At 37.3% G+C, this 16494-nt stretch overlaps 1 protein-coding gene across 2 annotated transcripts; it reads right to left on the bottom strand.

Moving 5' to 3' along the window:
• Window positions 1–360: 360 nt before the first annotated feature.
• On the bottom strand, window positions 361–16407 carry LOC101742628 (splicing factor 3B subunit 2). 2 transcript variants are annotated; one of them, XM_062676058.1, is made up of 14 exons: window positions 15572–16213; window positions 15107–15541; window positions 13579–13709; window positions 12885–13036; window positions 11899–12091; window positions 11394–11603; window positions 10890–11092; window positions 9990–10140; window positions 8398–8601; window positions 7774–7849; window positions 6405–6561; window positions 5411–5517; window positions 3677–3867; window positions 361–3079 (listed from the first exon to the last, which is right to left on the bottom strand). In XM_062676058.1, the coding sequence occupies exons 1-14, from the start codon at window positions 16029–16031 to the stop codon at window positions 3011–3013; spliced, it is 2739 nt and encodes a 912-aa protein (XP_062532042.1). In that variant the 5' UTR covers window positions 16032–16213; the 3' UTR covers window positions 361–3010. The 2 variants fall into 2 exon arrangements, with proteins under 2 accessions (XP_062532042.1, XP_004923357.2); XM_004923300.5 differs by having other exon boundaries at window positions 15107–16407.
• Between the last annotated feature and the right edge of the window lie 87 nt (window positions 16408–16494).

Genomic DNA, 16494 nt, shown 5'->3' with positions numbered 1-16494 from the left:
CGTATACAGAAACTGTAGGTTGGGAGTCCACACGGGTAGGTACCACCACCCCGCCTATTTCCGCCGTGAAGCAGTAATGCGTTTCGGTTCGAAGGGTGGGGTAGCCGTTGTAACTATACTGAGACCTTACAACTTATATATCGAGGTGGGTGGCGCATTTACGTTGTAGATGTCTATGGGTTCCAGTAACCACTTAACATCAGGTAGGCTGTGAGCTCGTCCATGCATCTAAGCAATAAAAAAAAACTCAAACGTAACCGTTTTTTTAAATAATAATAATAATAATCGTTGTATATATTACTACAACTTGTATATTATGTGATAAATAATATATATAAGTAAATGAAATAAAATAGCTACTTATTATTTATATTTCATATATTTTCATCATATATTATCCGAAATTCAACACGGAATCAAGTCACAAATCAATTTAACTAATGCTTGCAAACGATATATAAAATATTAATTATGTACGATGCGATTCAAATAAGATGACCGTCATTTTGAGCAGTCATTTTAAACAACATTTCGTAGGCATAATACAATCTAGATGTTGTAACAAAAACAATATTTTTGCTTGACAAAATCAAATGTTTGGCGGTTTATAATTTTATATAACATTTAAATATGAAATGAATTCATTACTGGGAGAGGTTTGTGGTTGAGTGTTTGTAGCAAGTGTTTTGGTTGTTTAATAATTTTCGGGTGCTTTATTGGGTTCTATTCCCTGTTGATTAGCTAATTATTAGTTTTGTGTGTTTATATAAGTGTGTTGTCTTATTTGTAAATCAACAGAGATCCTGTCATCATACATTCTTAGCTACTCACTTAATTCTTAGTTACAATCTGTGACCTTGCTCGTTCACGAAGCCCGCTATAGAAAGCAGAGTATTAAATACACTTGACATTGGCGAAATCTAAAAGGAAACGCCATAAACCTAAGAGATAGATAGATATATTTATGATATAAATATGAAGTAAATATAGTTTGTCATAATCTTATTAACAATAGAAATTCGACAGTCTATATCGGTTCAAAAGCGATAATATGGAAAAGTCATTGAGCTATAGTAAAATAATTGTTTTAGTTATCTTAATTGTGTAGTGTTCTACGTGAGGCACAAGTTAAAAGAAAACATTGTCCAGCTATAAACAACAAATTATAACTAAACAATCGACCACGGTAGCGCTAGCGTAGCAAGTGGTATAATCTTTATATATATATATTTCTTCTGGGCGTGTTATTCACTGAAATCCTCCCAAAGGGCTGGACCGATTTGAATGATTTTTTTGGGTGGCACCCTGGATGTTGTAGATTCACAACTCAGCCCGGCAGATGGCGCTGCAGTCGGTATCTAGGTTATTTATCTATAAGTACTACAACTAAACGGCTGGACCGATTTGAATGATTTTTTTGGGTGGCACCCTGGATGTTGTAGATTCACAACTCAGCCCGGCAGATGGCGCTGCAGTCGGTATCTAGGTTATTTATCTATAAGTACTACAACTAAACGGCTGGATCGACTTGAATGATTTTTTGCAGAACAACGTCTGTCGGGTCCGCTAATAAATAATAATCTAAAGCAGCTCTAAACAGAGTGAAGTGTGTGCAGAGTTGAAATTCCTTAAATAATTGCCATTGCTGAAGTCCATGGGCGACGGTAACCACTCACCATCAGGTGGGCCGTATGCTCGTCTGCCTACAAGGGCAATAAAAAATAAATAAAAAAAATAAAGAATTCTGGGTGCTATCTTTAAAATTAGACTACTAGCTGGTTACCTGTGCCTTGCACACTTCACTGTTCTTCGTATTAGCACAGTCAGTCAATCATTTTTCGTGACCCATTCGTGATATAAATCTATGTTTCTGTAGGTCGCTGTATTCCATTTTAGATGGACATTTTTCGTAGTGGTAGGACTTGTTGCGAGTCCGCACAGGTAGGTACCACCAACCCGCCTATTTCTGCCGTAAAGCAGTAATGCGTTTCGGTTTGAAGGGCGGGGCAGCTGTTGTAACTATATTGAGACCTTAGAACTCATATATCAAGGTGGATGGCGGCATTTACGTTGTAGATGTCTATGAACTCCGGTAACCCACTTCACACCAGGTGGGCCGCGAACTCGTCCACCCATCTAAGCAATTAAAAGTAAAAAAAAAAACTTATGAAAATTAAGACCAATTCAGGTTTTAAGGCATCGCTTTTCGCTTCTATTGTCTGCACATCGATAGCGTATACATAGTCCATTGAAATGTTACAGGAGCTTTGCATTTTTTATAGGACGCAATTTTATGTTTGGGACATGTGTGGGGGGTCAATAGAAGCTTAAGAAGTTTGTGGGGTCGCCACCCTTGTCCCCCAGCCGCCATCTTGGGAAAAGGGGTGATAAACTTTTTTCGCGATATCTCGGAAACTATGCGTCTTACAAAAAATTGTAGTCATTATTTGTAGCAAATTGTTTTGCCTACAAATATGTTTATATAACTTTTTGCCCTAAATTAAAAATTAAAGAAGTTATAAGCAAAAAAGTGAGAACACATCCTCGAAAAATAAAATTACGTCCTCTAAAAAATGCAATATTCGTTCCTTAAATTGTAACATTTCAATGGACTAACAGTACACTAATTGACGCATATAAAATACAATCGAATATTTAAGCGGCACGTCATTACGACCACTAGTGTTCCGCTGAGATCATGTCAATCATAATAAATACTCTTCAAGATAGTCTTCAAGTTTAGATTCACAAACCACATCACTTACGATCAGAGCCTTTCTAAAACCAGACATTATCGATTTAGAAATAATGAATTAAATATTTAAATACTTAATGTAAAAAAAAATATTTTTTTTCTATTTTCGGTTGATTTGTCAAAATCTGTATTTAAAAAGAGAGAGAAAAACCCAAATTTCGTTTGTCACTTTGAAATATTATTTGAAACGCATAGTACACATCCCTTTATTCACAATAATACTTAATACTAAATGTAATGATAAGTCTACAATCACTAGAACTTGAACTCCTTGTATTTCTTCGCATGTTTTGAGTCCGTGTTCTGTTGACGTTTCCTTTTGTTCTGTAAAAAAAAAAAAATGTTTATTTTCCATCAGCGAGTTCTCGTAAACTTTATAAGACGGGTAAGTTTTAATTACAATACGTTTTAATGATCCATCCCAACGTGTTTGATTACAACTCGAATCAAGGTGATAGTTATCATGAGAATTCAAATCTAACTATAAGACTGCGCGTTGCGGTATCAGCGATAGGGAGTAGGGTTGCCACCTTTTTTTTGCAGATAAAGTACATTGATTATTATAGGTAGGAAAAAAGAATATAGTATTTAAATAAAGTACAGTGTATTTTTAATTATGTATTATTATTTTTAAATACGTATTTTTTATTACAATTGAACAAACTAAGAAAACGAGTGCGTAGGTGATGTACCGTTGGCGAGTGACGACATCGATTGAGCAATCGATGTATTTCGGTTACAAAAAAAAATTCATATGACTAAACTTTTCAAAATCCCTAAGAAACCAAATCATGCCAAATAGAGTACATATTTTCGTGTACCTTATTGTTGACATAAAGTATAGAGTAAAAATACCTAAAATAAAGTACGGGTGGCAACCCTAATAGGGAGCGACTCAGCTGTGTCTCTGGCATTGCTCACCTTCTGCCTGGCCACGTGGTCCGCGAGCATGTCGGAGAGGTCCTCGTGGGTGTTGGGTCGCTGGTCGCGCAGATGGCGCTCGTAGCGCGCCGCCACCGCCTCGGGCTCCAGCTCCAGCTCGGAGGGGTCCAGCGTGACCTCCACGCCGCCCGCCGGGCCGTGACCCGTCGAGGTCGCGCCCGCTCGCTTCACTATGCACCACATAATATTATCACACCCTATTCTTATCCCTATAGTTCGTTCCCGTTAAGAATGCAGTGAGTCACCAGTGCAACTGCGAGTAAAGATGTATTCACAGTGGTGTAAAATTCATACAAATTATATTTTCAAAGATTAAGTTTAATGAATTTAAAAAATACACTTAAAAGTTAAAAATCAAAATGAAATCATTAATATATTAATTATGACAAAAAAAATTGTGATAATTTTATTTAATGTTGGGTTATTTAAATATATAAATTAAATAAATAAATATATTATTTAAATATATCGAGTGTAGTTTTCTTCTTATAGCACATTTAATTTTGTCTAATTCATCGAATTTATCAATCATAGACAATTAACGAATTTATCAACTTGTCACTGCAGTGAACTTGACCTTGTAATTTAAAAAGATTTGCGAACAATGATGACTCACTGGATTCTTAACGCGAACGAACTATAGCTTCAAATTAACTTAAAAATGACCTTACACAAATACAAAATATTATATCATAAGAATGTACTTGTTTAAGCTAAAATTAAAAGTGCCGATACCCCAACTTCAAAATACACGCGGGATGGGATTCGTTATACATATAAGTTATGATTTATCATGACACATAAAGTTGAAAGGCTTAAACCCGCCTAATTCCTAAAACCCCGCAACTAATTCAAGTTTTTTTTTTTAAATCTACATATCGACGCTTGAAAGGCAAACGTGACTAAGCGACAATGCGTGAACTTTACAGTAGACTAATTTAAAGTTGTAATACCTGGAAAAAAAATATTTTAACGAATCTAGCTGTAGTAGAATCTAGCTAGTAGCTGTAAGATTGAAATAATTTTAATAGACCTAGAAATAAATTTTTTTTGCGCATCGAATATGGTAATTACCTATCATTTATGTACAAAGCAATCATTGTCGCTTAGTCATGTTTGCCTTTCAAGCGTCGATATACTGACTAATTCAATCAGAAAGTATACCCGATGTTTCATCGTCAATTTACATTCCTACATAGTATAGTTTTATAACATTGTTCCCTTATGAAATCTCATTAAGTCTATTTAAACCCATCCTAAAATAATAAATACGAAGATGAGTTTGTATGTTTTCTCGTAACAAATACTCAATAGATTATCATGAAATTGTGCAACAGACGTTGACAGGGATGTAGAGCATTACATGATGTATCTTTTTACTAGAAAAATAATATGTCTCTGAGAGTTATAATCTCTATCACATTAACGCGAACAAAATCCTGTTTAAAATATAATTATCAATAACTAGCTGTACCCGTCCGCTTCGCTGGGCATTTTAATTAACATTATTATTTATGGTGGTCATTATTATTAGGGAGTCCAACACTCATATATATATATTAGCCTATCCATTAAGTACATGTATTTTCTACATGGATACCAAGTTTCAAGTCAATCGGATGAATGGTTCAGTAGTTATAACGGAACATCCGTAAAAACCACTGTAGACTTATATATTAGTATAGAAGTATAGATATAGATGAGTGCACTGACCGGGGTTCGTTGCGTTAATGTCGTACACGTGCGTGGACGCCATCATCCCTGACGTCACCCCCACGCGGCGCTCCGGCAGTACTTGGTACAGAGCCGGAGTCTCTCCTCTGAAAAAATAAAAAAAAAAATTATTTAAAACAAATCCAAGATTTTTTTTATTGCTTCACATCTGCAACGTAAATGCACCACCCACCTTGAGATATAAGTTCTAAGGTCTCTGTATAGTTACAACGGCTGCCCCACCCTTCAAACCGAAACGCATTACTGCTTCCCGGCAGAAATAGGCAGGATGGTGGCTACCCGCGCAGACTCACAAGAGCTCCTACCACCACTATTTTTAACGAACCGACTCTATTGTTTGTGGTGTTGATGGATTCCCAAATCTATTCGTGGCGTTCAGATTGGCATTTAGGTTTAATGCTGACGTAGTACCAATGACGTACGACAGGTGGTGCGCGGGTCGTTTCAACAAATAGATTTATTTTAGACATGTGGGCATAGTACAGCAGTAATATTTAAACGTGTCTCAACTGTTGTAACACCTCTTTAAAATTTCTAATTCTTACTTCTTCTTCTTCTTTAGTTTTTAGTTCCGGCACGGTTTGTGCATTAGCCAGCGTCAAGTACTAAGATTTTTATAATTAGTCGTTTTAATTATTTACAGTTTATGAATAATAAAAAACGAAGGAAACTTAATCAATTGGCATGAAATGAAATTAGATGAGATGATATGGGATGAAATATAATCTCAGTAAAATGGTGGTCGTTTACTGAGACTTTTTCAGTGGACTTTTTGGAGGATCCCGAGATACGTTTAGCAGCTTTGTTTCATTTTCCCAGATTAGTGCACTTTTACAGATACTAAACAGTTAATAAACCACCGTTATGACACGTTTAAACCCGAAGAAACACTAAATAGACAAAATAAAGCAAATCACACAACTTCACTCCTCGCATTCCCGCCAAAATTGCGAATTTACTCAAAACGAATTACCCGTCAAGATCGGAGTCCAATTTCTTTTTCCTGAGTTCAATGCTGTCGGGAGTCTCGAGTCCGGGCGGCACGGAGCTGAGTCCGAGCGGCGTGGCGAGTCCCTCCGCGGGAGTGCCGACCCCGCCCATCTCTGCCTCGCCCTCCTCGCCCGATTCCTCTGTATACAGCATACATTCAAGACGAAATTTTCACCATTTTCATTGCAATGTTATTCGACTTTGACAGATTAATCGCCATGCGGAATTATTTTCAAATATCGCACTAACAATGAATTAATAACTTTATGACTTAAAGGTCTTAGTTACCAGGTCATAAAATCACTTAAAAAAAATATTAATGATTTCGGTTCAAAGTCGTAGTACTCCGGATCGGGAAGAAAGAAATAGATTTACATTAATTGTATGAATTCGTGAAAAATTAACGAAATTTTAAAACGTATTTTCTTATTATTTACATATCAAAGGCTTTTTTCCACAGGAGAAAATCGCCGGATCCCCATCCGCGCAGCGGGTGGGTTATGTGGGAGTTGAACCTCACTAAAAACTCCTGCCGCTCACAGCCGGCGCCCTACCTCGGACCAGGCCGGAGCCCAGTTGGAGTTATTGAGACGGCGGGACAGGGTTTACGCATAACAGATTACATCCATCCCGCCGTACCCCAGACGCCGGACCGGCGGTCGTGTCGCCGGCGGGATCTATGTGATATGCTATGGATTGCCACGTTCGACGGGCCGGGAGCCCACCTTGAAGGGTAAAAGGCTATTTGGTGTAAGCGACATTTGAGTCGTCTATTATCAAAGGTGGCAATCTGTGCATTTGGACAAAAAAAAATTATTGATATGTCAATACAGATTGATTTGAATATAATCGTCTCCTTCAAAGAATACGGTTCAAAACCTGCATTAAATAAAGGTTAATAGTTAACCTGTTATTTATCTAAGATGTCTTTCTGAAGAGTTTTGTGACTGCCAATGGAATACAAAGTCAATAATTCGTTTTTCTGATTTACCAATAATTATCCAAAAGTCAGATTGCCGGCTTTGATAATAGTCGACTCATTTATCTTTGCAATTAAAGATGCGTTTTATTTGATATTAGCATCAACAGTTCGATGTTTTGGACTTCAATTAAGTTTACTCCATTCAAATAGCTGAAAAAGCTTGATTTTTTATGATATCTTTTCCCAGTTTAAAACTTTAAATGGCTCTCCTGTAAATTTGCGAAATGTCGCTTGAAGCAAATAACCTTTCGCCCCTCGATAAGGGTTGTAAGGGTTGAATATTAATTTATTATTAGTGCAATATTTGCAAATCATTCCGAGGGATCCGCATACGTGCAATCAAAGAAAAAAAGAGCACCCAAATACTGACCCTCCTCCGACTCTTCTTCTGATTCAGACTCCAGTTCGCCCCACATTGTCCTGTCGATGTCCACGTCTTCGCCGTCCTAGAGAATTAAGATTAAACAATAAATTACATTAACATTATGTACTTATTATGAGATAATTCATTTGTGCATTTCAATTTGCAATATGAGGTATCACATGATTGAGACTTTAGTCTTGTATGTACGCAAAGGGGGTAGGAGAATTCTCGTTATGATATCTACAGGTTCTGGTAACCATTTAATATGAGATAGACGGTCAATTAATTATTATGTGATGTTGACAATTATGAGATTAATTCAGAAAATTATTCAGAGATTTGCACAGAACATTTAATATGAGTTTATTGTAATATTTAATAGGGGAAAGAAATGAAAAAAAAAGGAATCATCTTTGAAAAAGTCAAAGTTTCTACGGATATGTTGCAAGAGTTTGAGCCTTATTATCATTGCCACACGACATTAATATTTCATCCGCAACGTAGTATAACAAAATTCATCAGGTTTGAGCCCCGTGAGCTCACCTACTAGTTAAGGCGACGCTGATATAGCCTCTCAAGGCTATCAGCAAAGGAGGATTAAAAAAAAAAGTATGACAAAGTCCAACTCACATCTTGTCCACTCGTCTGATGTCCGAAGACATCTCCGTAGAGCGGTTTTCCCATTTCGTCGACGGGCGGTTTGCCCCACCCCCCGGCGTGGTAGCCGAAGGCGCACCCCTCGGGTATGGGCGCGTTGAGGCCGGGGATCTTGAGGTTCGGGTACGAGGGCGGCGGCCCGTACCGCTGCTGCGCGATCAACCACGGCGGTGGTACCTATAAAAATACATTTAATGTCCTTCGTTAGCAAATATTGTATTTAATAATCTATACTAATATATAAATCTACAGTGGTTTTTACGGATGTTCCGTTATAACTACTGAACCATGCATCCGATCGACATGAAACTTGGTATCCATGTAGACAATACATGTACTTAATGGATAGGCTAATATTTATATGAGTATTGGACTCCCTACACCAGTTGCGGGGGCGTTAATGATGAGAATCTTTGTGGGGGTGAGAAATAGTAATGTTAATTTTAAATGCCCAGCGTAGCGGACGGGTACACCTAGTTAAATATAAAAATGTTTTAAAATTAAAATATTTATTACATAGCTATGTAATGTTTTCACTTCAGAAATATTAAATTTGTTACTGGGAAATTTATTGTACTATTTCAATTAACTTAGTACCATTTAGATTCGAATAAATCAACCAGGGGAATTATTAATTACATTTGAATAAAAAAATCTGAGAAGTGGATGAGGAGAGCCGCCGACCGGGCTCAGTGGTGTAGATTGGGAGAGGCCTATGTCCAGCAGTGGACGACTGTGGGCTGTTGATGATGATGATGATGATGATGAAAAAAAATCTGTTTTATATACTATATTTCGAGTAACTGTGTCAATTAACATAGAACAACTTTCCGAGAATTTTAACCTTTCACAGACGTGTACCATCACCCTGTCTATTTCTGCTACGAAGCGATAATAGGTTCCGATTGGTACTGCCTAGACGTTGCAGCCAGCTAATATGTTGAAATGGTCTCCACAATCGCGCGTATTATGAAATAAGATGTTATCCACAACAATCGAGACTTTTTGGCGGGAACGCGAGGAGTGAAGTTGTGTGTTTTGTTTTATTTTGTCTATTTAGTGTTTCTTCATGTTTAAATGTGTAATAACAGTAGTTTATTAACTGTTTAATATATGTGAAAGTGCACAAATGTAGGAAAATGAAACAAAGCCGTTGCGGGTTTCATTTTTATTACACGATATTATTCCTTCACCGTGGAAGTCAATCGTGAACATTTGTTGAGTACGTATTTCATTAGAAAAATTGGTACTCGCCTGAGATTCGAACATCGGTTCATCGCTCAACACGAATGCACCGAACGTCTTATCCGTTAGGCCACGACGACTTCAAAAGAGAGATTATATTTCACCTCATTTAATTTTATTTCATCCCAGTTTTTTTTACGTCTCAAATCAATCATCTTTATTTCATTTCACTCTATATTATCATTTTTCATAAAAATAAGAATATAAATTAAAATAAGACATAACCTAAAGGTCTTAGTACCCACCCACGTCATAAAATCCTTTAAACAAAAATCCACAACAATCCGACAACATCATTGACATGTTCACGTTAACGATACCTTCTGTGAGCCGGGCCCGACGGGCATACCGAGAGCAGTTCTCAGTTCCTCGGACAGATCTCCGGGCTTCTTCTCGCGCAGACGAGTCTCGAACTCTTTGCCTTCGTAGTACAGATCTCCGTGGATTGTCATACGCGGTTTTGTTTGCCATCTATAAATACAACAATATGAGAATCAAATATGATCTGAGTATATTATATTATTTTGAGTCCGCGCGGGTAGGTACCATCGCCCTGCCTATTTCTGCCGTGAAGCAGTAATGCGTTTCGATTTGAAGGGCGGGGCAGCCGTTGTAACTATACTGAGATCTTAGAACTCATATCTCAAGGTGGGTGGGGCATTTACGTTGTAGATGTCTATCGGCTGCGGTAACCACTTAATACCAGGTGAGCTGTGAGCTCGTCCACCCATCTAAGCAATAAAAAAAAATTAAAAATATTATAGTAATATCAACGAGCAACCCGTGTTCTCTAGAGCAGTGTGTATTAATTATGGTTGCAGTAGACTATAAAAAACAAAAGATTCATAACTTACCATTTCTCATGTAGAATTCATGTTTCACTTCTGAGCCTGTCCTGAGGTAAAACGGACCAGTTCTTACACTGGTGTATATGAGACCAGAATGTTTTTCTGATCCAATACGAAAAAATTTAAGATATGCAGGGAGAAGCTACACTAATGTTTTAAAGTGTATTTAGCTTTATTATCCGAATTCTAGGGAGACCGGTGTGGATAGCAAGTCGGCTTACCATGTCAGTGTTTATCCAGATATAAATACTAACCAGGTGTGATAGTTTAAGCTAGAAATTAATTATAAATGGCTAACTTCACACTTTCAAATTGTTGAAACTGACAAAGACAAAAGTACTATTCAAATTATTCTCAGATAATTTAACTCACTTGAAAAAGGCATCATGCAATTTCTGGTAGTCAATATCGATCTTGCCCAATTTCGGTCTAGAACGTTCCCTCATCTTCGCTTTAAGGGTTTTAGTCTCTTCTTTGTCCTGCAGCGATGCTCTCATTTCCATGATTCCTGTCTTCTTTATAAAGTCCGGTAGATCGAAGGGAGGTTTTTCTATACCGCGTTTTCCTTGCAAGTACTGCAATATAAGAACATATTGTTTTTTTTTGTTTTTCCCTAACAATATTACTCTAAGATGGAACTATTTTTAGTACTATGAATAAAAACATATTAACGAATACAAAAAACTGAATAACAAATATATATTCTAATTTTAATATTTAATTCTTTGTTTCTGTGTCTGTAACAATTAAATGCAAATCAGAAAATTTGTTTACCTATTCAAGCTGTGGCAACATGAAAATCTTTCTACCTGTTTTCTGGAGTCTATTTAGTTTTAGTTAAATTAGTTTTGATAGCGTTTCTTTTATCCTACTCACCTTCCTCTTGTAACACCAATGTCTGGGTACTTGGACAGTGTTCCTGTGTGCCTTTAGCTGGACAAGTAGTTTGGGATCCCGCGCGGTCACGTCGTACATTTCCACGACGTCGGGTCGAGCCACTAGCTGCTTCAGTTCGGCCACTGACAAACGCGACAATTTTTTTAGTTTGCGTTTTGATAGGCGCTCCTTTTCGTCGGCTGCGTTTTTCTGAGAACATTTATACAATACAGTAGTTTGCTAGCAGTTATGTGAAAGGTTCGTGAAAATTTTAATTAAATTTAATATTTTTATTGAATCGTCAATTAAAATTCTGATGTATGTATTGGCATTTCAAAGTTGCTGTCAAAGGTAGTGTTAGTACAGTAATTGCAGTGTAGTGTAAAATGTTGTTAAATCCAAAAGTGGAACAAATTTATTAGAAAGTTTTTATGTTTTTATGACTTAATTTATCGTTATGTATGTAAAGTTGGTAATTTTAAGATGAATTTGGTTATTTACATACCTCAGCTGCCTCATCATCCGCTGCGAACTGGTCTTGCACTTTATCCTGATGTTTTGTTGGTTTTGGAGCATCCATACCCTCATCTTTGATCGTCTCTTCCTTTTTCTCCGAAATTTTAAATGCTTCCAGTATCCGATGGAACTGACGGTACATTGGTTCCATTTCATGAAACTGTATGTTTTCTTGCACGTATCTGGTTAATTATTTTTTAAATAAGTATTTAATATGTAAGTTAAACTATCCAAAATTGGATGGTACGAAATTTGAGATATTGAAGGATACTTTTGGACCATTCCCAACTATAACTTAAGCAAGCTTTTATTTATTTATTGCTTAGGTGTGTGGACGAGCTCACAGATCACCTGGTGTTAAGTGGTTACTGAAGCCCATAGACATCTACGACGCAAATGCGCCCCCCACCTTGAGATATAATTTCTAAGGCCTCAAGTATAGTTACAGCGGCTGCCCATCCTTCAAACCGAAACGCATTACTGCTTCACGGCAGAAATAAACAGGGTAATGGTATCTAACCGCGCGGACTCACAAGAGGTCCTACCACCAGTAATTACGCAAATTATAATTTTGTGGGTTTGATTTTTATTACACGATGTTATTCCTTCACCGTGGAAGTCAATCGTGAACATTTGTTGAGTACGTATCTCATTAGAAAAATTGGTAGCCGCCTGGGATTCGAAAATCGGTGCATCACTCAACACGATCTTCACCGGGCGGTCACCGGACATCTTTTCCTTTAGGTCACGACGACTTCAGCTACTGATTTCTATACGCGCTTGTCAAATGAAACCATATTCTAACGCAATTATTTTATTATTATTTACCAAAAAAGTTTAACGTTAAGCAGAGAGCAAGTCGCGGTCAGAATAATTGAAATGACACAAGTGAACAAAAAGTGGTTTTCAGTAAACGGTAACAGAAAATAAAATCTTATAGTGCAATTTAAAATATAAAAGCTTTTTTACACTCACTCAATATCTGCTTCTTTTTCATTTTCTTTGTCACTGGATCTCTTTTCTTCTTGTGCGTTGTTCTTTGTCTTAGACTCTTCATTGCGTTTCTGTTTAGCCAGCTTCTTTTTCTTTTTCTTTCTTTTGTTTTTATTGGATTTGCTAGCTTGGGACTGAGGAAGTAAAATGAGAATTAAATAAAATCTTTATTTCTTAATCTTGTAACGCAAGTAACATGTTTTAAAAAAATACTTAAATCAATATTATGAATACGATGATGAATTTTCATATACACAATAGTATTTACGATCATTGAGTTTATGGTTTTTGGATTATAAAGTCTGGGTCTTTGCTTATACTTACAAAAGATTTTAAGAGAGTTAGAGATTAAATGTATATCTTTTATTTTGTTTTTTTTCTACACAATATTTTTAGTCAGACTGTACATAAACAGTATCTATAAAAGAATAGGAAATGTAAGAAATATCCTTCCGGTTTTCAAAGTAAACTTGCTTGTATGCAACAATATTCAGATCATAAGCTTAGAGAGTAATATGTTTGATATCATATGAATAATATGATATCTAGTGTTTATCGTTCACACCTGAAAAATAAGGGCATTTCAATATTTCTAACTCAATGAAATATGTATCCTATTTTTTTTTTAAGGTTATTTTGCTTGCTGATAACTAATATATACTTTAATAAAAAGTACCTCTTGTTTGGAAATTACTGGTGGCATCGGTGGATCAGGAATGTTTTCATCGTCTGACTGTTCATCCTCTTCCACGTCATACTCCGTACTGATCACTGGAGCTGGCGGTGCTTCCATGTCTTTTTGCACATCTGTATAGGGGCAAAACATCATTATAAGGTACTGTTTAATGTGCTATTTTTTTTATTGCTTAGATGGGTGCACGATCTCACAGCCGACCTAGTGTTAAGTGGTTACTAGAGCCCATAGACATCTACAACGTAAATGCGCCACCCACCTTGAGATATAAGTTCTAAGGTCTCACGTATAGTTACAACAGCTGCCCCACCCTTCAAACCGAAACGCATTACTGCTTCACAGCAGAAATAGGCAGGGTGGTGGTACCTACCCATGCGAACTCACAAGAGGTCCTACCACCACCAACAAGGTAAGTGTGCTATTTTATATACAAAATATATAACTTTATAACTGACCCTTTTTTACAAAATAGAACTCAAAGTAAAGTGCTTGTTTGCCAATGTAGTTACCTCAATTTTTTTCAGAATGTCTATAGGATTTTTGAAAGAAATATGTAGGGAACATTTTGGATCTTAAAAGAGCAACATATACTGGTAGTAGAGTGTGCTGTGAGCATGCACGAGTGTGTACCATCACCTTGCCTATTTCTGCCATGAAGCAGTAATGTGTTTCGGTTTGAAGGGTGGGGCAGCTGTTCTACTATGAAATTTAGACTTACAATTCATGTCTGATGTTGGGTAGTGGCTTTTATGTGTTGATGTCTATGGGCTAGTATTTTCTGCAGATGTTGCATGATATAGGTATATTTAAAGCTACAGCTACAGTTTTACAGTTTACATCAGTGACCAGAAAAACTGTAGTTGTTCAAAACATTGGAAGCAATAAAATCACAATTAAAATATGAAATTAAACCATAAAAATTTTCAGTGTGATAAAAAAAAAATTTATTAAATATGGAAGTAATTTAGATTGCCGTGATAGATATATAGAGATACTGGATAAAAGAATAAAGGCTGGGCTATTTTCATTTAGGCTAAGAAACATAAACTTAGTTAAGATGGATGTTTAAGTTTACAATCATCATAATTAGTAATAATGTGCTCAGACTTTTAGAAATTCCAAATAGTTATGAATTTGTAGTCATCTCCTAGTAAAAATGAAACTTAAAATCGATTACAGACATTGACTTGGCTATTGACAATGATTAACTATAAAAATAACATAGAAATGATTAAGAAGAGAGTATCAGTATGTTTTGTATTTCATTTTATTATTCGTTTTTTGTTTCATTATCAATAATAAGTCCATTGAAAAAGAATACATTTTTAAGAAAAATTCTGAAACACCTAAGTGAATTTAAATCGGGATGGCAGTTCTAACATACAATTGAGCCTTCAACCATATATAATGGTGTGGTGGCTTTCATGTTGTGATGCCAACGGGCTCCATTGATAGTTTAATAATGTGTGGGCCATGGCTTGTTCACCAATCTATAAAATAAAAAAGTTACCTGTTTCTTTATCTTCTTCACTACCAAGAGCTGCTTGTCTTTGGTCTTTGTAAGCAAGAGCTTCTTCCAGAGCCTTTGGGAGTACTACACCTCCAGCATTTCCCTGTTTATTTTTAAATTCTTCTGGTGTTTCAATCTTCATGGTCAAGAGTGATGGCAGAGAAGAATGTTGGTCAGAGGATAAATCTTCTTCCCCATCTTCTTCTTCTTCTTCTTCATCATCATCATCTTGATCATTCCATCCTGGCGGACCATCACTTTGCATTCCCCACCCAGGCCCAGGGGGGCCAGGTGGACCAGGTGGGCCTGGTGGTCCATCCCATGGTCCCATAGGTGGTCTCATCCCAGGTGGTCCCATGTCCATATTTTGATTATTATAATTATTCTTATTACGCATCATATTTGGTGGCATTCGGGGTGGACCCATTCCTGGAGGTCCCATTCCGGGAGGACCCATTCCGGGAGGTCCCATACCGGGTGGACCCATACCAGGAGGTCCCATACCCGGGGGGCCCATTGGAGGTGGACCCATTCCAGGCGGCCCCATTGGCGGTGGTCCCATTCCCGGAGGCATCATTCCTGGTGGAGGTGGACCTATTCCCGGCGGCATGTTTGGAGGTCCACCAGACGAGCTAACAGGTGGTGGTCCAGGCGGACCCATTGGTGGAGGCCCCATGGATCCCGGTGGCGGTCCCATAGCTCCTGGTGGCGGTCCCATAGTTCCTGGTGGTGGTCCCATAGTTCCTGGTGGCGGTCCCATAGTTCCTGGTGGCGGTCCCATAGTTCCTGGTGGCGGTCCAATGGACCCCGGTGGCGGTCCCATAGATCCCGGTGGTGGCGGCATCGGAGGAAAGTTTGGCATCCCCGGTGGAGGCCCCACCGAAGCATTGTTATTCGTAGATCCGGTCCCTGGTGGACCATCCATAGCTAATTCACAGTACTGCTACTGAATTCACTGTATAAAATAGACTTTTAACTACAAAGGTATGATTTAGTTCGTGATTATTAAGATCTATTCATTTATAAATTTACAGTAAAAAACAAAACTGATTTGTTTGAGGTTAACGCGCTTGACAATAAGTGTCAACATACCACAGAGACTGTCTTGTCTATGGTATAATGTGGAATCTATGTGCTTAATTATAGATAATACTTACTGTTGTTTAAGTCGTCACTTTTTCGGTTCTTTTTTGGCCTTTGGTTTTAGTAAAACTTTGTGAAGGTCAATTTGACAATCGTCTTCTGTTAGAACTATCGATTTAACCAAAAAAAGGTTTCCAAGTAGATAGTTTCCGAATAAACAGTACTAAAACATATCGAACAAACCTCCCTTGAATTATATTTTCTCTTAATGCTTAAGGACGAACGAGCTAACGGCCCACGTAATG

This window comes from Bombyx mori, chromosome 25 (genome assembly GCF_030269925.1).
Source record: "Bombyx mori chromosome 25, ASM3026992v2".
NCBI classification, from domain to species: Eukaryota; Metazoa; Arthropoda; class Insecta; order Lepidoptera; family Bombycidae; genus Bombyx; species Bombyx mori.
This window is presented reverse-complemented; position numbering and strand designations above follow the sequence as displayed.